At 40.9% G+C, this 22,330-nt stretch overlaps 2 protein-coding genes across 2 annotated transcripts in view; both read left to right on the top strand.

The window, feature by feature from the left end:
* The window catches only part of LOC140915203 (protein CC2D2B-like), a gene marked incomplete at its 5' end in the record, with an annotated part of 53,988 nt that extends 52,444 nt beyond the window's left edge, over positions 1-1,544 (top strand). The window contains one exon of the mRNA XM_073354778.1: positions 1,408-1,544. Within this exon, the coding sequence (XP_073210879.1) occupies positions 1,408-1,458 (51 nt within the window). The remainder of the gene's footprint in view (positions 1-1,407) is intronic.
* LOC140914917 (protein CC2D2B-like) lies at positions 1,473-21,122 on the top strand. The gene is made up of 4 exons (XM_073353949.2): positions 1,473-1,555; positions 1,891-2,029; positions 4,504-4,707; positions 21,047-21,122. The coding sequence occupies exons 1-4, from the start codon at positions 1,473-1,475 to the stop codon at positions 21,080-21,082; spliced, it is 462 nt and encodes a 153-aa protein (XP_073210050.1). The 3' UTR covers positions 21,083-21,122.
* The last annotated feature ends 1,208 nt before the right edge of the window (positions 21,123-22,330 follow it).

Consider the following 22,330-nt stretch of genomic DNA (forward strand, 5'->3'; position numbering starts at 1 on the left):
TCAATCCAAATTACTTACCTGCAGAAATGGAAGAGATTCTTCCACTGGTGTTTCCATTGCCATCTTGTGCCTGAATCTGTGTTACTGTCAGTTATCCTGGAAAACCTGTTGGATCTAAAGAAATCGGAGTTATCAGTTATCTTGATTAATATCCACTTGGCTGCAATGTCAGCCTTTCATCCTCTAGTTGATGGGTTCTTCATATTTGCTCACCCTGTGTCATTAATGGAATGGGGAATCTGCCCCCAGGTTCGGGACCCCACTCTGACTTCTGACCCTAACCTGGTACTTAAATACCTCATGAGACCTCCATTTGAACCAATACCAACCTGCTCTCTGCTCCATTTATCTGTGAAGACGCCCTTTTTACTAGCTATCATTTTGGCCTATAGGGTTGGGAGGATTGGGGCCTGGCTACAGATCCCCTTCTTTGTGGTGTTCTTCATGGAAAAAGTCTCTTTATGCCCACACCCTAAATTCTTACCTAAGGTTCTATCAGAGTTTAATCTTAACCAGTCCATTCATCTACCAGTGTTTTTTCCAAAACTGCATAAGGCCCTACAGGAGACCCGTTTTCATACCTTAGATGTTAGAAAGACACTGGCTTTCTACCTTGGTAGAACCAAACATTTTCAAAAGATACCTACACTCTTCATTTCATCCCAGCTAAATCTAAGGGGTCCTGAGAAGTTTGACTGGGATGGCTAACAGACTGGGGTGACAGGAATCTGTGACTCAGTTTAGCACCAGCAAATCTCTCTCTTGCTGAGGCAGGGGGTGGTAACAAGGGTAACCCACAGACCTGGGCACACTGAGAAAGTATAACACAATGGTTTTGCCATTTTCATTTCAAGTTTTTGTGACTGGCCTAGTGAGCCATGGTTCTGAGGAAGGAGCTACGCTCTGACTCAGAATCTGGACACCAAGTCCAAGAACCAATAAAGAAGGTCTCATAAGGATTGGGACTAGGCATGTTTTTTCAGAATTCCCTCCCACTCAATTCCTCACTCCAGCAGATCACAAACTGCCTGTCAGAAATTTTTGCTAGATCTGCTAAGGAACTGTACATACTCCGGAAGATCTGGGGGATGAATGGCTCTCCTCCTTTAGGCCCCAGATCAAGAAAGCATCCTGATTCAGGAAAGTACTGAATTCACTTAAGTACGTGCTTATATCCTAAAGAAGTCTTGGGATGTGGGTGTGAAAAACTAGTCACTGGGGTGTGGAAGATGTATAAATTAAGATGGGTAGACCTTTAACAAGAAATGGCAGGGTTGAAGGATCTGTGTACTTGGGTTCATTTTTCTGAAGATCTCAACTTTCAAAAGCTTGGGAAAAGCTGAACTAGATGGAAATTTAAATTTAATTATACTGATTAATTTTTTTCCAACAACTTTTAATTTACAGATGTACCTTTTCTTCTGGATGAAAATGAAACTGAAGAGGTGTATCTGTTGACATCAGGAAAACTAATGTATTCCTTATCCTGGGCAGTCGATGAGGGAGGAATTCCGTTAGCCCCTGAATCTCAGAAAATAATCTCTGCTTGTTACAGGTAATAATAAATCTTATATTTCTATAAGATTGCCACGGTTTTCACTAAATAGCATCTCATGTTTAATACTATGGGAAAAGTTATGCTAAAATATCATTTGCTTTATGGCAAGGTGTTCTGTATAATGGTAATTTACTGTAGAGCACAGTTAACCTATTTTCTGCAGATTTCTTGGGTGTTTCAATCTCTATATTTCTTGTAGTCATGACTTAGAATAAGACTGAACCTGATGATGTCTGTGAGAATTGGCAATGTTTGCTAAACCATTGTGTGTGTTATAGTATATAGGAGCTAATGTATGACAAAATAAGTGAAAGTCTTGCATTCCTTTTTAGTGTGCCAAGAAACATAAATGCAGAAATAGCTACTGGACTCCTGTGGTTCACTGACCAACAGAAACTTACTGAATGGGCCAAAGAAGTCAAGATTGATCCTAATGACCCTGAGTATTCAGATTTGATGGAATTCATTATGGTAATGTTTAGCAGAGTTCAGTATTAGGAATTTGTAATAATTTATAATTGCTTCTAGAAGAAAATATGTATTGAGTCTAACATGACAGGAGTTAGGGAATTTCTAGATATTGACTACTAAAACATTTTTCACAGGAGATCTTTGGCTCCAAGGTTATAAATAATATGGGACTGAACTGTAAGACTACTTTCAAGATTTCTGAAGATGCCAAAAGAAGTGGGAGCAAAGCTGAATAATTTATGTATTTACTTGGAGCAACAAGATGAAATTGTTGCTCACTAATTATAAGTGAGCCTATTTTTGTTGTAGATTCTACTTGAATCAGATAGTTACCCCCTCTCCTTTTCTTCCTCTCATATCCTTTTCCCTTTCCCTAACTTTGGTCACTTGCTCTGAACTCTTTCTGGTCATTCTTCCTTCTGGTGTCATACCACACTATGAATCTTACCCCATTGTTTACATGAACTGCAGCAGACTTAGATCATCAATCTTTGATTCTATTAAAACAAATGATGGTGAAGCCCAGGAGAGCAAATTAATAAAACAATTTGCAGTCATCTTGTGTCATGAATTTTATTCTTTGTTTCTGTTTCAAGTCTTGTCATTTCAGTACATCATTTAGAGATAGGAAGCACAAAATCTGTGGAAGGATTAGGGGTGAGGAAAACACACTGATAGGGGGAGCCTCACAGGGTTTTCCCTACTTCATTCACTCTGTGGATCTCAAGGATTCAGAAGGAAGTTAACTTTATGCATGGAAACAGGAGCTGTCCTACTAGAGAGACACTGCTCTTGGTTAGGTCAGTGCTACTCAAAGTGGTGGTCTGTGGACTGGTGCCAGTCCGCGAGCCATCAGCTGCTGGTCTGTGCGCACATTGGAAAAAAAAATTGCTGGTCCCCCACATCAGATAGCTTGAGAAGCACTGGGTTAGGTAATCCTACAGCTGCTCAGTAGTAGTTGTAGAGATTAACCAGGTGGTGGTCAAAAGTGGTGCAATAATAAAAGCTGAAAATTACTGGGGATCTATGGACTTATTCTAGAGTCCATGTAATGACTTCTGATCACTGTCTGAACAGCTGACTTCACTGTGCAATTTGGGGAATTTTTCAAAAGTGAGAAGAGGCTTCACTGCTACAAACTCTAGTCTAATTTTCATTTTAAAGTTTTTTAAAGGCTAAGGGTTGTCTCCCTTGATCCCTTTGTAGATACTGAGTAGACTGCTTCAAGGGTAGTCATTTTAGACTCTGTTTCTCTGTGTAATATTTTACAAAATATACATCTAGCAAAGCATCTAGGGCAAACAGAAAAAAATATTTATCATCTTACACTAGTAATGGGCTACATACAAAGAGAAAATGAGAATTGAATAGGGTTGAAAGAATAATAAAAAAACTGCTAAACATACCAATGCTTAAGCATATTCAAGAATAAGTCTGAAATGATGCTGAGATATAAATAACTATGAATGAGCCCAATCCAAAGACCACTGAAGTCAATGATAGTCTTTCCGGCGACTTCACTGAGTTTTGTATTAGGTCCTATGTCCTTAACTATAATCTCAGACAAGATTTCTTTTACCTACAAATTTGGTCTTGAGAAATTGGAGATGTATAACCTCTTAGTGGCTACAGTAATCAAAACCGCAGCCTAATCCGGCTGTGAGGGACAGCTGAATCTTACAACTAACTACTCGATCCCTTCAATCCACTCACCAGACCAGTCTGGGGCTGTGATTCCACTCCAAATCAAACCTTTACTCAAGTAAACTTCGTTTACATTTTATACTCCCAGGAAGATTTATGGAATCTGTTTCCTACTAATTTCCTTGGCTAGTGGCCTGTGACCAGTGCAACATTCCATGGCATCTGCCCATTACACCTGCTCACATTATACCAAAAGAGAATGATAAAGCTTATTAAATTGATTTTATTCATTTACAAAGGCAATAAGCTAAACTTTACTCTCTTATACCCATGTAACTTCACTGGAATAAGTAGGATTTCACAGGTGAAAGAGAGAGAGAGCAGAATTTGGTGAAGTATTTTAAGAAACATCTTCATTAGAATTTCCTAGGCCAATGGATGTATACAGAGATAGTACAGGTTAGTCAGTCATTTAATTTCTATGATATAGAAAAATGATAGGTGGATTTTTAAAGAAAAAGAACAAATAAAAATACCATACAAACTCAAATGTCAGTTTCTCCTTAAAGTTAATACCAATAGAAAAAATGTAGGCGTTTGTTTACATCATACAATCTATGCTGAAGAGAAGCCCCAAATAATAGCGATGGTATTGCAGGTCATACTGAGATGTATTGTTAGAAGTATGGGAAGTTTGCTTAGAACCTGTTGGTTCTTTGCTTGGCTCAAGCCAGTACAGTTTCACTTTATAAAAACAAATAGCAAATTTTATTAGTCATCACCCAAAAAGTTTAAAAATATTTGAACCTTGCTTTTACTTTCTCTAACAGTATGCAAGATCCAAGGAACAAACTGTGTCAAAATATTTTCGTCTTGAACAGCTGCAAGAAGAGTTTAACTTTGTTACTGAAGAAGAGATTAAAAAGTGTAAACGTTTCCAGCTGTTGCAGCTTAGGAACTCAGAGCAGTTCGATTTCTGCCATTTTCAGCAAATACCACTGTATGATAGAGAGATACCAGATGCAGTCATCCAGGTATTTAATGTTTCCACTGTGATCCTTGTTTCATGTTATATATGACAATCTGAGTTTAATATTAATCTTTGATTTCTCACAGTAGTTGAATTCAACTTTCCTCTTCCTATTTGATTTCTATGTGCAGCAAGGACAAGTGTAATCTTTTACATTATCATGATTTAATGCCTAAAAGCCAGATTCCAATGTCCTTATTCATGTTGAATAGCACTTCATTACTCAAGTAGTCCTTGTTGAGTTCAATGATGTAAAGTGCTAGTCAGAGTAATGTGACCCTGAAATGTTAACACAATAAATTGGACAACGTTGCTTTAGTCTCTAGGAAATAATTGCTTTTTGTGACCTTAACCCAAGCATAGATTCTTCTAGTGCTGCTAAGAAAAAATGAGGGCAAACATAGACACATCTTGGGGTCCTGTTATATTAGCTATCTCTGAATGCTCCTTGATTACATTTTTTTAAATAAAAATATCTGGGGATGTCTTTTGTCCCCTCTAGCTCTTTCTGATACCAAATGAGTTCTAGGCAGTGTTGGTAATTCTCCTTTAATGCAACTGCCTTGGCTGGGATGATTTAGTTGGGGTTGGTCCTACTTTGAGCATGGGGTTGGACTAGATGACCTCCTGAGGTCTCTTCCAACCCTAATCTTCTGATTCTATGAACTGCCTGTTTTGTCCTGTGGTCCTTCTTTGAGCATCAGTATTCTCTCTAGGATGCATGTGTAAGTATGCATAACATAGATAAAATGCAACATGCAGTAATGACAGTAGCCACAGAATGGGAACTTTGGAACAGTATTTCCTGTGCTCCCACAAGTATCGTTAATATCAGGAAGTGTTGGCATTATTTGCTGATGATATTCAGCTGTTTATATCTTTTGACATCTTTAATGACTTCTCCATGTTGAGCCTCTCTGCATGCTCTCACAAAGTAAACTTGTGGCTTCATCTTCATTTTCTTCAGCTAAATATCTCAGGAAATACAGCCAGAGGAAAATCCTGCAGCGTCACTCCATCTCCTCTGTCTTCCTTCTTGACTCAGACATTCCATTTGCCTCCTTTTCACTATTTCAACTTCATCTTGGCTGAAATCCTCCTCCATGCTTTCATCTTGTCTCATCTTGATTAGCTATGGCCTCCCCAAGTTCCAGCTCTCCAAACTGCAAAATATTTTGGCTCATTTTCTTAAACATATAGAGAATCATGTTTTCCTCTCAAATTTCTCCACTGGCTCCCTAGTTCATTGCAGTATTCATTTCAGAAATGCTCTACTTATTTTTAAAACCCTCCATAGACTGTCTCCAACTACCACCAGCTTTTTCTTTGTCTTTGTACACAACCTCACAACTGGTGGTTCAAGCACTTTTTCTTTCCCTACTTCTCTTCCTTTGCCCTCTGCTCAATTTGCATCAGTTTTTTTCTCAGTGTTATCACACAGTCTCACTACTTTTAGTTCCAACACATTTTCCCCTGTAGTTCCTGTTTTCATAAAACTGCTTTGCTGTATCTCTGCACCTCTTTGACTCTCCTTTTGTTTTCAGGTCATGTATGGGGAAACACATATTTCTCCTCTTGCCTATACATTTTAATTTCTCTTTCCCTCTGTTGTTGTTGTTGTTGTTAGTTACAACTTTGTGAACTGTTTAGGGAAACGCTTTGAGAGAATCCAGCAAAGATGTCATATTCTGGAACTTCTGTTAATTTCATCATAGTTTTTAAAAAGTTTAAATGCCTCTCTTCATTTTCTTTAAAATTTTTTGTAAAGATCAGTATATGATCCAGGAAAATTACCTAATTCTATATTCAGGAATATGAAAGCCAATTAGAGAAGGATATATCAATGACAGATGTGGATCCTATTACTGCACAAAGGATTAGGTCTGCCAACTTTATAAGGAAGGTATGACAAATATTGACATGACTGTACTGGCTATGAGAAAAATGACCAACTTTTTCTTTTCAGAATCTGTAATGTGAATGTAATACTTATTACAGTGTTGCATTGAAATATACTAGAAAATGAATAACAGTAGAATGTGCAGCAGCAGTCCAAACTTAATCACTGATGAGCCTAAAACCTTTTCTGAAGAGATGACTTCTGGAGCTGAGGCTCTATATCCATACAATCCTTGGCTTCCAGACTTTAAATAAGGGAGTCATTTGTGATGGTGTTTTTGGTGAGCTGGACACCTTGTCCTCAATTGGACTGATACCACCAATTAATTTTGTATAGAATACTGAATAGCTATCAGATGGTGATGACTTCTGGTTCCTACCAGCCAGCACTGTAATTCAGCTGATGACCTAGACGTGAGGGGCACCATGTTCCATTACCAATGTCTGTCACTGCACTGTATGCACCAGCCGCAGAGTGACAATGACTAGGGCCCAGACCAAGGGCTCATGCCTGTAAGATGCTCAGTACTTCCTGTGGCGTGTTGAGTCCTTTTAACTCTTATTGAAGTAATAGCACCTCAGCATCTTCAGAAGTAGAATTTAAGAAATTGATATTTTAGTAAATTACTCTGTTGCTGCCATACACAAAAGTCCAGTAGTGGTGAGCAAATATAAGTAATGGAGGCAGGGATACACTAGAGAAGGTGGAGCGGGTTTTGAATCTTTTCTTCTCAGCTGGTTGTAATGGGAGTTTGTTTCATGACACTTTTGACTTTTTTGAAGATAAGGGGCAAGGATTTCTCCTCTGTTGCCCCAAGGGCACTTTATCAGTGTCCAGACAAATTACTCACCCTGAGTGTGGGGAGACATTTTCTGTCCATTAGAATTACCATGTACGTTAATTCTGTGGGTGAAATTTTGTGTTGCAGATCTAAGAGATGCAGCACAAATCTCTCAAGACAGGTTGTGGGAGGAAAGTGTCTTAATGCCACCTTTGCAGATTCCAGTCTGCTGCGGGGGCCAAAATGATCCCCAGCATAACTAAGGAAGTCTGGGGAAGCTGTCTAAGTTATCGTGGCTTCTTCAGGCTGCCACATGGTTTGCAACATAAGGCAGAACAGCAACAAAGATATCTGTGATGTCTACACTACCTCACTTCCCCTCCATCCAATCTGCGACCTATTTGCTGGGGCTTGCAGTAGTGGACTTGCAAGGCAGTGTAAACTGCTTTAGAAGAATTCTGAACTGGGGGAATCCTCCCCTCGCCTGATCTGGGGCACTGTAGCATGAAAGTGCCATAGTGGAGAATTCCTGCCTATAGAGTTACAAATATGAATTTTCATTTTAGAGATGTTATCTTTCATGAAAAACTCAATTATTTTTTGCAGATGAGAAAACTAATTTTAAAGCGACTTGTCAAAGTTAAGCACAAATTTAATTTAATGGATATTGTGAGCGATTATGAAGAAATTATATCTATGAGGTATAATTAAAAACTAAACTTTGAATTAATGAATGTATCAAAAGATTATGAATTTATGCAAGTGAATTACTTTATTAATGTAATATTTTACTTGGCACATTTGTAATACTATATATTTTCAAATTGGTATATGAGAATATAGCCACATGACTCTCACTGAGTTTAATGGATGTGACTTGGCTAAAAACTAAAAAGAACATTTCAGTTGATGGTCCTTTGAAAAGTGATTAACAGTTTGCAGTATGAACTTTTGGATTTTTTTAATCAGTCAGAAAGGGAATAGGTAGAAAAATACAAAGAATGTTTTAATTGGTAATTTTTTTTAGTGTATGGTTCTATTATGAAAATATTCTAGTTTTAGTATTGCATAAACTTGCTAATCTCACTTCTGTGCAGGAGTAGCCAGTTCATCATAATGACTTGCTTGGGGAATATCAGGTTTCATTTTTGGTCTCTATATCCTTTCTGGTATATATCCTCAGGAGTTACTGTGTTAGGAATGCAGAATTGGTTCTCAAATGGAGCCTAAACTTCAGAAAGTTTGCTTCTTTTGGAAAAACCAGGAATCCATAACATATCAGAAGATTCACATTTTTCAGGAATAGTTCCTATCATCTTTACGTTCTAAATTACATTTACATGAAAAGTGTCAAAAAGAATAATATATAAATTGTAAATATTAAAAGTGGAAATCAAATTTAAGAAACAGAACAAAACTTGATGAGATTAAATGAATTCTCTTTGCAGTTCCTTATTCATGAATCCATCAAGCAACATTTTAGAAGTGAGTCAGAATTATCAGCATGGGAAATTATCTTGATTCTGATCTATTCCCTCAGCCTAAGACATTTTAGCTGCAGCTCTCTTCCTGAAAATACCAGAGGCAGTTCAGACTTGTCCTCAAGCCCTGGAACTTGGCCTATCCCTTCTACTCTTATGTTAGATTCGCTGCCTGTGGCGGGACAAACAGCAGCTGTTCAGTGCTCCCACATTATCCTTATCATTTAAAGTAGATTTTGGGGCAACAGTGAGTGAGGCCCTCCCCATTTCCTTTAGGCTGAAATTTTTGAGGCTTTATTCTCCAAATGAGACCACCTGCTGAGCTCCTCTCAGTTTCTCACTCCTTGCATAACGACAGTGTGGGCCAGACTGTCGTTAAGGAAAACCAGAGGCCAAGAGATGCTCTATCTGTTATAAGACCCTTCAGGAGCAATAGAAACAGGACTCTACTATGATTGCTCACAACCAGCAGGTCTCACTCTGCCAAGGGAAGGAGCTCAGAGTTTTTGAATCATTAGTTGGGGCCTTTGCTTCCCACCACACCTAGGGGTAATGGAAAGGGAAGGTCAGTACTTTTCAGCTCCAAAGGGTCCGCAAACTGGATCAGTGAATCATTCTCATCAATCAAGGACCCTTGGTGTGAAAGACTAAAACACTCCAAAGCCCAGTCCATCTCTGAGGGGGAAAGTTCCAGGGTCCTATTCTCGGTTCTGTACTGGATCCCAGAACACAAAACTCAAGTCTAAATGCAGATGTAATGCAGATTCTTTTCTATGCGAGGAAGATCACTAAAACTGTCTCAGGGTTACCCGTGCAACAGTGACAACGAACAGATAAGTGGACTGGCTAAGCTGTCAGTGGATAGAATTTGGAACACTTCCCTGAACTAGGAAGTGTTTGGGGGAGATCAAGAGAGGTGTACCTATCTGCATTAAGATTAAACCAAAGGCAAGGCTCTTCTAGACATGGGAAGCGGATCAAAGATCACTGGCTCACAGATATCAGAACCTGCTTCTCTATGCTTTCCTTTCTCTGCTGGCACGAAGGAGAGTAATTCAGAAGATAAGGAGGGAAAACTGGTTATTCTTATAACCAAAGACCAGAGTATTTTGACTGAATGGAGATATTCCTGAAGTCTCCACTCCATTTTCCCAAGTGGCATAATCTCTGTGACAGAAACTACTCTTGCATCCAAGCCAGACTGCCTGAGCATGACAGTTTGGCTGTTGAGTAACAAGCCTTAAATAAGATGGGGATACTTTTCCAAAGTTAATCTCCCATAGTTATTCTATCCCCTTGATTTATGCAAGGTTCTGGACAGAATTCTTATATTACTTTCAATATAGAAATGTGAGCCCTAGGAAACCAGATGGTACAGCTCTTCTGGATTTCTTACAGAATGACCTACAGCTAGGCCTGACATCCACTGTGACATCACAGGTCTGTCAGTGTTAAGAGTGTCGTAAACATAGGGTATGTCTGCACTACGAAATGAGGTCGAATTTATAGAAGTCGGTTTTTTAGAAATCGATTTTATATATTCGAGTGTGTGTGTCCCCACAGAAAATGCTCTAAGTGCATTAAGTGCATTAACTCAACGGAGTGCTTCCACAGTACCGAGGCTAGAGTCGACTTCCGGAGTGTTGCACTGTGGGTAGCTATCCCACAGTTCCCGCAGTCTCCGCTGCCCATTGGAATTCTGGTTTGAGATCCCAATGCCTGATGGGGCTAAAACATTGTTGCGGGTGGTTCTGGGTACATATTATCAGGCCCCCGTTCCCTCCCTCCCTCTGTGAAAGCAAGGGCAGACAATCGTTTCGCGCCTTTTTTCCTGAGTTACCTGTGCAGATGCCATACCACAGCAAGCATGGAGCCTGCTCAGGTAACCGTCACCGTATGTCTCCTGGGTGCTGGCAGATGTGGTACTGCATTGCTACACAGCAGCATCAACCCATTGCCTTGTGGCAGCAGACGGTACAGTACGACTGGTAGCCGTCATCGTCATGTCCGAGGTGCTCCTGGCCATGTCGGCCAGGAGCACCTGGGGAGACATGGGCGCAGGGACTAAATTAGGAGTGACTTGACCAGGTCATTCTCTTTAGTCCTGCAGTCAGTCCCATTGAATCATCTTATGGTGAGCAGGCAGGCGATACGGATTGCTAGCAGTCCTACTGTACCATCTTCTGCCAGGCAGGCAAGAGATGAGGATGGTTAGCAGTCCTACTGCACCGTCTTCTGCCGAGCAGCCATGAGATATGGATGGCTTGCAGTCCTTCTGCACCATCTGCTTCCAGCCAAAGATGTAAAAGATAGATGGAGTGGATCAAAACAAGAAATAGACCAGACTTGTTTTGTACTCATTTGCTTCCCCCCCCCACCCCCGTCTAGGGGACTCATTCCTCTAGGTCACACTGCAGTCACTCACAGAGACGGTGCAGCGAGGTAAATCTAGCCATGTATCAATCAGAGGCCAGACCAACCTGCTTGTTCCAATAAGAACAATTACTTAGGTGCACCATTTCTTACTGGAACCCTCTGTGAAGTCCTGCCTGAAATACTCCTTGATGTAAAGCCACCCCCTTTGTTGATTTTAACTCCCTGTAAGCCAACCCTGTAAGCCATGTCGTCAGTCGCCCCTTTCTCCGTCAGAGCAATGGCAGACAATCGTTCCACGCCTTCTTTCTGTGCGGACGCCATACCAAGTCAAGCATGGAGGCCGCTCAGCTCACTTTGGCAATTAGGAGCACATTAAATACCACACGCATTATCTAGCAATATATGCAGCACCAGAACCTGGCAGAGCGATACCGGGCGAGGAGGCGATGTCAGCGCGGTCACATGAGTGATGAGGACATGGACACAGATTTCTCTGAAAGCATGGGCCCTGCCAATGCATGCATCATGGTGCTAATGGGGCAGGTTCATGCTGTGGAACGCCGATTCTAGGCTGGGGAAACAAGCACAGACTGGTGGGACCGCATAGTGTTGCAGGTCTGGGACGATTCCCAGTGGCCGCGAAACTTTCGCATGCGTAAGGAACTTTGTGACTTGCTTTCCCCTGCCCTGAAGCGCATGAATACCAAGATGAGAGCAGCCCTCACAGTTGAGAAGTGCAAGATAGCCCTGTGGAAGCTTGCAACGCCAGACAGCTACCGGTCAGTTGGGAATCAATTTGGAGTGGGCAAATCTACTGTGGGGGCTGCTGTGATGCAAGTAGCCCACGCAATCAAAGATCTGCTGATATCAAGGGTAGTGACCCTGGGAAATGTGCAGGTCATAGTGGATGGCTTTGCTGCAATGGGATTCCCTAACTGTGGTGGGGCCATAGACGGAATCCATATCCCTATCTTGTCACCGGAGCACCAAGCCGGCGAGTACATAAACCGCAAGGGGTCCTTTTCAATCGTGCTGCAAGCTCTGGTGGATCACAAGGGACGTTTCACCAACATCAACATGGGATTGCTGGGAAAGGTACATGATGCTCGCATCTTCAGGAACTCTGGTCTGTTTCAAAAGCTGCAGGAAGGCACTTTATTCCCAGACCAGAAAATAACTGTTGGGGATGTTGAAATGCCTATCCTTGGGGACCCAGCCTACCTCTTGATGCCATGGCTCATGAAGCCATACACAGGCAGCCTGGACAGTAGTCAGGAGCTGTTCAACTACAGGCTGAGCAAGTGCAGAATGGTGGTAGAATGTGCATTTGGACCTTTAAAAGGCGTCCTGGCGCAGTTTACTGACTCGGTTGGACCTCAGTGAAACCAATATTCCCACTGTTATTACTGCTTGCTGTGTGCTCCACAATATCTGTGAGAGTAAGGTGGAGACGTTTATGGCGGGGTGGGAGGTTGAGGCAAATCGTCTGGCTGCTGGTTACGCGCAGCCAGACACCAGGGCGGTTAGAAGAGCACAGGAGGGCGCGGTATGCGTCAGAGAAGCTTTGAAAACCAGTTTCATGACTGGCCAGGCTATGGTGTGAAAGTTCTGTTTGTTTCTCCTTGATGAAACTCCCCGCCCCTTGGTTCACTCTACTTCCCTGTAAGCAAACCACCCTCCCCTCCTCCCTTCGATCACCACTTGCAAAGGCAATAAAGTCATTGTTGCTTCACATTCATGCATTCTTTATTCATTCATCACACAAATAGGGGGATGACTACCAAGGTAGCCCAGGAGGGGTGGTGGAGGAGGGAAGGAAAATGCCACACAGCACTTTAAAAGTTTACAACTTTAAAATTTATTGAATGCCAGCCTTCTGTTTTTTGGGCAATCCTCTGTGGTGGAGTGACCGGTTGGCCGGAGGTCCCCTCACTGTGTTCTTGGGCGTCTGGGTGTGGAGGCTATGGAACTTGGGGAAGAGGGCGGTTGGTTACACAGGGGCTGCAGTGGCAGTCTGTGCTCTAGCTGCCTTTGCTGCAGCTCAACCATACACTGGAGCATACTGGTTTGATCCTCCAGCAGCCTCAGCATTGAATCCTGCCTCCTCTCATCATGCTGCCGCCATATTTCAGCTTCAGCCCTGTCTTCAGCCCACCACTTACTCTCTTCAGCCCGCCACCTCTCCTCCTGGTCATTTTGTGCTTTCCTGCACTCTGACATTATTTGCCTTCACGCATTCATCTGTGCTCTGTCAGTGTGGGAGGACAGCATGAGCTCAGAGAACATTTCATCACGCGTGCATTTTTTTTCTTTCTAATCTTCACTAGCCTCTGGGAAGGAGAAGATCCTGTGATTATTGAAACACATGCAGCTGGTGGAGAAAAAAAAAAGGACAGCGGTATTTAAAAAGACACATTTTATAAAACCTTGCTGTTAACATTACATACATAGCACATGTGCTTTCGTTACAAGGTCGCATTTTGCCTCCCCACACCGCGTGGCTACCACCTCAACCCTCCCCCCTCCCCGTGGCTAACAGCAGGGAACATTTCTGTTCAGCCACAGGCAAACAACCCAGCAGGAACAGGCACCTCTGAGTGTCCCCTGAAGAAAAGCACCCTATTTCAACCAGGTGACCATGAATGATATCTCACTCTCCTGAGGATAACACAGAGAGATAAAGAACGGATGTTGTTTGAACGCCAGCAAACATACACTGCAATGCTTTGTTGTACAATGATTCCCGAGTACGTGTTACTGGCCTGGAGTGGTAAAATGTCCTACCAGGGAGGACGCAATAAGGCTTTGGGAGTACATCCAGGAGAGCCGCGATTAATCCAGGGCAAATTAATCCTTTCACACGCTTGCTTTTAAACCATGTATAGTATTTTAAAAGATACACTCACCGGAGGTCCCTTCTCTGCCTGCTGGGTCCAGGAGGCAGCCTTGGGTAGGTTCGGGGGGTACTGGCTCCAGGTCCAGGGTGAGAAACAGTTCCTGGCTGTCGGGAAAACCGGTTTCTCCGCTTGCTTGCTGTGAGCTATCTACAACCTCATCATCATCATCATCTTCTTCGTCCCCAAAACCTTCTTCCGTGTTGCCTCCATCTCCATTGAAGGAGTCAAACAACACGGCTGGGGTAGTGGTGGCTGAACCCCCTAAAATGGCATGCAGCTCATCATAGAAGCGGCATGTTTGGGGCTCTGACCCGGAACGGCTATTCGCCTCTCTGGTTTTCTGGTAGGCTTGCCTCAGCTCCTTAAGTTTCACGTGGCACTGCTTCGGGTCCCTGTCCTTCATGCCCTGGGAGATTTTGACCAAGGTTTTGTCATTTCGAAAACTGGAACCGAGTTCTGATAGCACGGATTCCTCTCCCCATACAGCGATCAGATCCCGTACCTCCTGTTCAGTCCATGCTGGAGCTCTTTTGCGATTCTGGGACTCCATCATGGTCACCTCTGCTGATGAGCTTTGCATGGTCACCTGCAGCTTGCCACGCTGGCCAAACAGGAAATGAGATTCAAAAGTTCGCAGTTCTTTTCCTGTCTACCTGGCCAGTGCATCTGAGGTGAGAGTGCTGTCCAGAGCGGTCACAATGGAGCACTCTGGGATAGCTCCTGGAAGCCAATACCGTCGAATTGTGTCCACAGTACCCCAAATTCGACCCGGCACGGCCGATTTAAGCGCTAATCCATTTGTCAGGGGTGGAGTAAGGAAATCGATTTTAAGAGCCCTTTAAGTCAAATAAAGGGCTTCATCGTGTGGACGGGTGCAGGTTTACATCAATTTAACACTGCTAAATTCAACCTAAAGTCCTAGTGTAGACCAGGGCATAGGTGTATCCAAATCTCTGGTAGATCATCCAGTGGTATCAAGATTCCTTAACACAGCATTTCTACACAAACCAACGCTGACACCTATCTTCCTTATCTGGGATATGCTTATAGCACTAGAAACTTTCATAAACCATTCATTCATACCGATAGGTTCTAACTCTGGAAAACATCATCTTAATTCATTTTCTTCCACCCTATGCATCAGAACTTGAAAGCTTGCAAGTCCCTGTACTTAGGTGGATTGAGTTTTTTATCACTGAAACATACTTAGCCTTGATTACAAAAGAGATCAGAACCTACTCCACACTTTCCACAGTAGCATTCTGTGTAGAAAGGGCATAAGGTACTTTAAAGGAAATCTGGAAAGCTGTCACCTGCTCATCAATCAACACTTTTTTTAAGCACTATAGGCTTTACCTTCATTCTGTTGCAGAAACCTCCTTTGGCAGGAGGCTGTTCCAAATAGTGGTCCCCAAATGGTTCAATATTACTGATTTTAGGAAAGGGTGAAAATTCTTTTGTCTTACATATCTGACTATATGGGGCTTGTAATGCACATTTCACTGTAGTTTCTAAATGCTTCCCAGGCGAATTAGATTTGCATGGAAAGGTCTGAAGTGGACTTTGTGGAGCCTTTGTGTAGAGCACAATCATAGAAAGGTAACAAATTTTCCATTTTCTTAAATCATGTATAATAATTGTATAAAATCATGTATAATAATTGTATAAAAACATATAGATGTTTATATATAAAGCTGACTAAAACATTTTCAACTTTATCTAGCCAATTGAGGAATGCAGTTTTTAAGCTAGGTGAACGTAGAAGACATTTAAAGCCGCAAAGAAAAGAGAGGAAAAAAGTTCCAGCGCAGACGGTCTCTGATGGAGATCTTAAGCTTCTTATCAGAGTATTGAGAGCTTATAACATTCCTTCAAGAAATCCATCAGTTATTAGGTAGGAAACCATAGGAACAGAAGTTAGGGATTTTAAAAACCTATTAGATAATTTGGTACATCCTCCACGTAGTCCAGGATTGTTCCCTAATGAATCTTTTCTAGAGTTTTGTCTAGTTTAGTTTCTACCATTTCCCTTGCAAGAGCATTCCCATAGTTTTATAGATCTCACTTAAAAGAAGAAACAATGTAACTGACCAAAAGTGCAGATTATAGGATTTTGTTAGTTATTCAACTCCAGTGAAATCTGTAAATTATCTGTAAGGAACAGTATGCTGTTGATAGTTCTGTTATGTGTTTAATGCTGCTTATATTGACATGGAATTGTTTCAGCTATCCAGAATGCAGGGCTACTGTATAGTTATTGATGCATAAGTGTACAGATTTTTCTCCCCAGAAATGAACTTTTCTGCACTGTGATTAGGAACATAGGAATTGACATAGCAGGTCAGACCATATGCTTTGGTGGATGATGTAAAACCACCTTAGGATCAGCAATAACTTGCCCAGAAAAGTTCTACAGGATTGGGTCAGAATACTGTGCCATTTGCATGGCAATCTCCCAAATCCTGCTCCCAGTATAGATGTCCAGTCCAGCAGGAGTTTATGCAAGGAAGAATTCCACAAAGCAGCACTCTTTCATTTTGCACTCCTAGATGGTGATCTGGTGGAGTGCTCTACCTTCCACTCACAAGATGGAAAGTATGATGAGACTTCTTGTAACGGATTGATTGGTGGTTGATATGTTCAGCTCTTTTCTGGATGCTGCTTAGCTGGGATTGAACTAACTGTCTTCATCTAAGTATGAGCTGTCAGATATAGTACAGAAGGGAACAAAAAGGAAGTCAAGTAGGCTGGGACATCATATGGTATCTGACAGAAAATGTTCTTAATTAGAAACTATAATTTGTTAGCCAGTTTTACTTATCAAGTAAAAGAAACACATTGAGTTGCTCATAATGTAACTTTTGACCCACATGCACTCTCTGGTAGTAATATTTTGTTTAATATTTTGCTTCTAAAATGAAGATCAGTTTATAAGTCTCATAGAATTTAGTATTTTTTCATGACTGCAACTGAATGACTGCATAAGCTATTTTTTTAAAGTAGAGACTATGTTGTCTTCACCCACTTAATATTTCCTTTAATGCTTTATGTAATTACTCATTTAAGTTTTAGAAATATTCTTCTAGTAAGACTGGAAAATTAAGTGAAGCTTGCTCTGAAAAGGATAGTATTTGCAAGTTGGAACTAAATTTAAAAACATCACTTAAGTTTTATAATACAGCAAACAAAAACAGTTGCTATCTGTATATTTACACTGGATGAGCACAATTTTCTTTCTAGCTACCACAAATATTAATCTAAATATTTTAACACACCAAACCTGGTTTAAGAGCTACTGCATCATGAGAAACATTTTCATTAAAGCTAACATACTGCTAGGGCATAAAGTAGGAAATGAAAGTATTTACAGAAAAATGCATTCAGAGTGATAACTATACCAATGAGATGTAATGTTTGACAAACATTCTATCATTTAAAAACTTGTTTAAAATATTAGAACTTTATTATTTGGATAAAGTAGGAGAAGTTCATGACTTTCAATGCTTGTACTGTAGACTCAATTCATGAAGACATTTACTCTTTATTATACTTTATGGCTGAGCAAAGCAAGGTCTAACATTCCATGTGATGGCATTTCTGTTTGTATCTCTAAGGCATTAAGAAGGTGGATGGAATGTGGGGGACACAAAGCCCCGGGCCTGAGGAGGAAAATGGGGGACAATGGTATGGGAGCCATGGGAACCACACAGGTTGTTGGCATGAGATGGGGAAGAATGAGGTTGACACAGCGCCCCTGCCATGGTAAAGAAGGGGAAAATATGGGGAAGGAGAAATGAAGCAGTACAGAGAGACCATTTTGGAGAAGGCCCCTGGCAGAGAAGGAAGAACAGGGGACCCTTGTATGGGAACACGGGCAACACAGAGACCTTGGCATATGGGGGAATGGGCACACTGAGCCTCTGGCATGTGGTGGAGGAGGGAATCGTGGGGGGGAGCACAATGAGCCACTAGCATATAGCAATGGGGGGATACATAGAGACCATGGCATGAGGGAGGAAAGTGTTGGAGGCAGGTTGCATGGAGTCCCTGAAATAGGGATGGGAAGGTGGCTCACAGGGAACTTGTTGGAGGTGCGGGGGAAATGGAGGAATGAAAGGAGGCCCTGGTATGTGTAATGTGTTCGGCCTACAAAAGTAACAAATTGTGCGGTCCTTTCATTTATTTGGAGTTCAGCTGCATAATGAAAGACTAATTCAGTGTATAAACATGTAGGAACGGTTTGTGAGAGTACAGATGTCTAGCATAATGGTTGCCAAATCCAATTAAATTCTTGTGCAGTTCTGAGCTCTTGTTTATCTGAAACAAAGAAAAAGTAAATTCCTTGAGAGAGTATGCATCTAAGAATGTGTGCCTCATTCCAAACTTGCTATGCAAATAATTAGCATTACAAAACAACAGTCTATAACTTTCATGCAATTGGACATTGTTTGCAATAATGGATAGGCTGATTCCTTCACAGAATGCAAATCATATTTAGCAACAATAATTAAATTAGAGATGGTTTATTCATTATTTCATCCATGGTATATTACAATACCCCAAATGTAAAGAAAAAATTAACTGTGGTTCTGAGATTAGTGTGAAAATAAAACAAAACTACAACATGAAAGAGACTCAGCAATAGCTTAACACGCCCAAAAATAATTTATGAAAATTTCAGTCAAGGAGAAGTGAGAGTCCATCTAGGAGCTAAAATGTGGAAATTGTGTCCCTGAGAGAGAGAGCCTCACCAGCTGCTCATAAATGCAGGATCAAAAGCTGCCAAGTGTTGGGACGGGGGGGACATTCAGATTGGGCCTTTGGGCTGAAGTTTATTTTGCCTAAAAACTGCATGAAGTTTAACATGTTATCAAAGGACTTTATAATTAATAGAAATGGATTATCATAGTCTTAGGGATAACTATGCTTCTGTGGAAGCTGGGCTGGCTGGAGAAGTAGACCAGCAGGGGGTGCCATTTAAGGAGGGTGAAGAGGCCCTCTTCCCCCCCCTGAGTTTCTAACTACATTATAATTTTACAAACAGGCATGGTGCTGGGGGTGCTTGTGGAAACTATAGCCACCCCAAAATTGCCTTTGCTCCCCTGTATCCACTCGTCTCAGAGCTGGGTGCCCAGCCCGCAGCAGCTGCTCTCTGGCTACCCAGCTCCCATCACCCTTCCCACACTCCCCCAACAGACTCTCTCTCTCTCACACACAGTCTCTCTCACACACTTCCCAAAGAAGTCTCCACTTCCTTGGGATGCTGATCCATAGCTGGTGCAGCACAGGGGGAGCTCGCCTGATGCAAGAGGTGGCTATGCCCTAGTGGGTCTCTGCTGGGGTTGGGGGACAGGTAGCCTGTCTGTGTTGGTGCCTCTGGCTCGGGAGGGGGAGCTGCGGCTGCTGCTGTACTGAACAAGTTCCACTTAGAGTCAGACACTGACACACTCAGGCACACACACAGTCTGTGTCTCTCTCTCTCTCTCTCACACACACACACACACACACACACATTCTCTAACACACAATATTATTATTCTTATTGTTACTTCTTGCTACTTCCTGTCAAAATGTGCAGTGCACATATATTCTCAAATTTTATTCTTTCAGGATTATAGTACTGTTGTTTTAGTTTTTGTCTGGTCTGTGCATTTCATAATTTTATTTCTCTCTTATGCTTAAATTTAATTATTTGAGTAGTGAGTTCTAAAATGCCTAATCTGTCCTGGCTGGATTATCATTATTACTTTATTACCATATTGTGCTTTGTCAGTCATTATTTAAAATGGTACAATCAAATAATAGTATGCTTCTAGAATGTAAATTTAGTTTGTACTCATCTTAGCAGTGCCAGTTTAAAATCAATTAGCTAAACACATAACTACAGATACTGTGGAGATGGTCACTTATTTTCAAATTGTATTTTTAATTATATCTGTAAAATAGCTTAAAATTTGTACAAAAACAAATGTGGTTCCAAGTCTGATTCTAATAGTAATGACAGAGTCAGACGTTAGTGAGTCATGTCCATGATTGTGATTGGTAAACATAAATGCCAAAATAATTAGAAAAATAAAATCTCGTTCTTAATAAAAGAGAAAAATATTGCATGTATTAAAATTCAGTAAATGTGGTTTTAGTAGAATGAAAAACTATAGACTAAAATGGAATAGATAATGGCAGTAACAGAGTGTGTCTGTTAGAGAAAGTAAGCAGATTTTAAGCAGATTTTATTTATTTTTATTTATCTCTACGAAAGATAGTGTACCAAAGTATCAAACTTGTGTTTCTGGTATCTGAGTTAAGGCTCCAAAACTGATACTGCAAAGCTTGGGATTGTGAATATCTTGCTGTATTATCTCCTGATTGTTCTAAATTTACATATAAATTTAAAATATGGCTTTAATTGGTGTTGTATATTTTTTTTTCTTTCTTTAAACAGGAAGTAGATACAGTGCTCCTGTCAGCTAATTTCTAAATTGTTATCTGCAAATAAAACCTAGAATTTTCAGGTGCCTAAGTAGCCCCTGGAATCATGGTTAAGGTTGCCCCTCTGCCCCCAAAAGCTGAAATGGAACCCCTGCAGACCAGGCACCCCAGTTTCGTGGCAGCGCCTGGAGGCATAATGTGTCCAGATTGAAATGACTTCAGTGGGATTTGGACTGGAACAATGGAGTGGCTGCATGATCAGGCCCATAGTTTTAGACATTTCTTCATTTTAGGGATTTATGTTTTGATTTGTGTTACTGATTTGTTAGCTGTTCTTTATAAGTATGTATAGCATCTGTAAATAGTAAACTAATTATCTGTAGCATCTGTAAATAATGAACTAATACAAGCAATTGCCGTGTAGATTAAAAAGAAAAGCTGGTTGAAATGTGTATGTCATTCCTGTTTTATATCTAAAGACCTGCAGGTGTTCATTCGCCAGCATATGCAATTAATCAGCTGTCCCGGAGTCAACATCTACTATCAGGCAAATCATCATACACATCTGATCCTCTAAGTGAGGTAAATAACTTAAATTACTTAAACAACAAAAAACCCCAAAGAGTGAATCATTTTGTATTGTTTAAAAGTAGGGCTGTCAATTAATCACAGTTAACTCATGTGATTAACTCAAAAATTAATCGCAATTTAAAAAATTAATCGCTATTAATTGCACTGTTAAACAATAGAATATCAACTGAAATTTATTAATTATTTTGGATGTTTTTCTACATTTTCAAATATATTGATTTCTGTTGCAACACAGAATACAAAGTGTACAGTGCTCACTTTATATTATTATTTTTATTACAAATATTTGCACTGTAAAAATGATAAACAAAAGAAATAGTATTTTTCAGTTAACCTCATACAAGTACTATAGTGCAATCTCTTTATTGTGAAAGCGTAACTAACAATTGTAGATTTTTTTGTTACATCACTGGACTCAAAAGCAAAACAATGTAAAACTTTAGAACCTACAAGTCCACTAAGTCCTACTTCTTGTTCAGCCAATCACTATGACAAACACATTTGTTTACATTTATAGGAGATACTGCTGTCTGCTTCCTATATACAATGTCACCTGAAAGTCAGAACAGTCATTTGCATGGGACCTTTGTAGCTGGCATTGCAAGATATCTACAAGCCAGATATGCTAAACATTTGAATGCCCCTTCATGCTTTGGCCACCATTCCAGACGACATGCTTCCATGCTGAGGATGCTCATTAAAAAATAATGCATTAATTAAATTTGTGACTGAACTCTTTCGGGGAGAATTGTATGTCTGATGTTCTGTTTTACCCGCATTCTGCCATATATTTCATGTTATGGCAGTCTCAGATGATGACCCAGCACATGTTCGTTTGAAGAACACTTTCACTGCAGATTTGACAAAATGCAAAGAAGGTACCAATGTGAGCTTTCTAAGGATAGCTACAGCATTCAACCCAAGGTTTAAGAATCTGAAGTGCCGTCCAAAATCTCAGAGGGATGAGCAGTGGAGCATGCTTTCAGAAGTCTTAAAAGAGCAACACTCAGATGCGGAAACCACAGAACCCAAACCACCAAAAAAAGAAAATGAACCTTCTCCTGGTGGCATCTGACTCAGAGGATGAAAATGAACATGTGTCAGTTGGTCCGCTCTGCTTTGGATCATTATTGAGCAGAACCAGTCATCAGCATGGACGCATGTTCTCTGCA

The sequence above is a fragment of the Lepidochelys kempii genome, chromosome 7 (assembly GCF_965140285.1).
Source record: "Lepidochelys kempii isolate rLepKem1 chromosome 7, rLepKem1.hap1, whole genome shotgun sequence".
Lineage (NCBI taxonomy): Eukaryota > Metazoa > Chordata > Testudines > Cheloniidae > Lepidochelys > Lepidochelys kempii.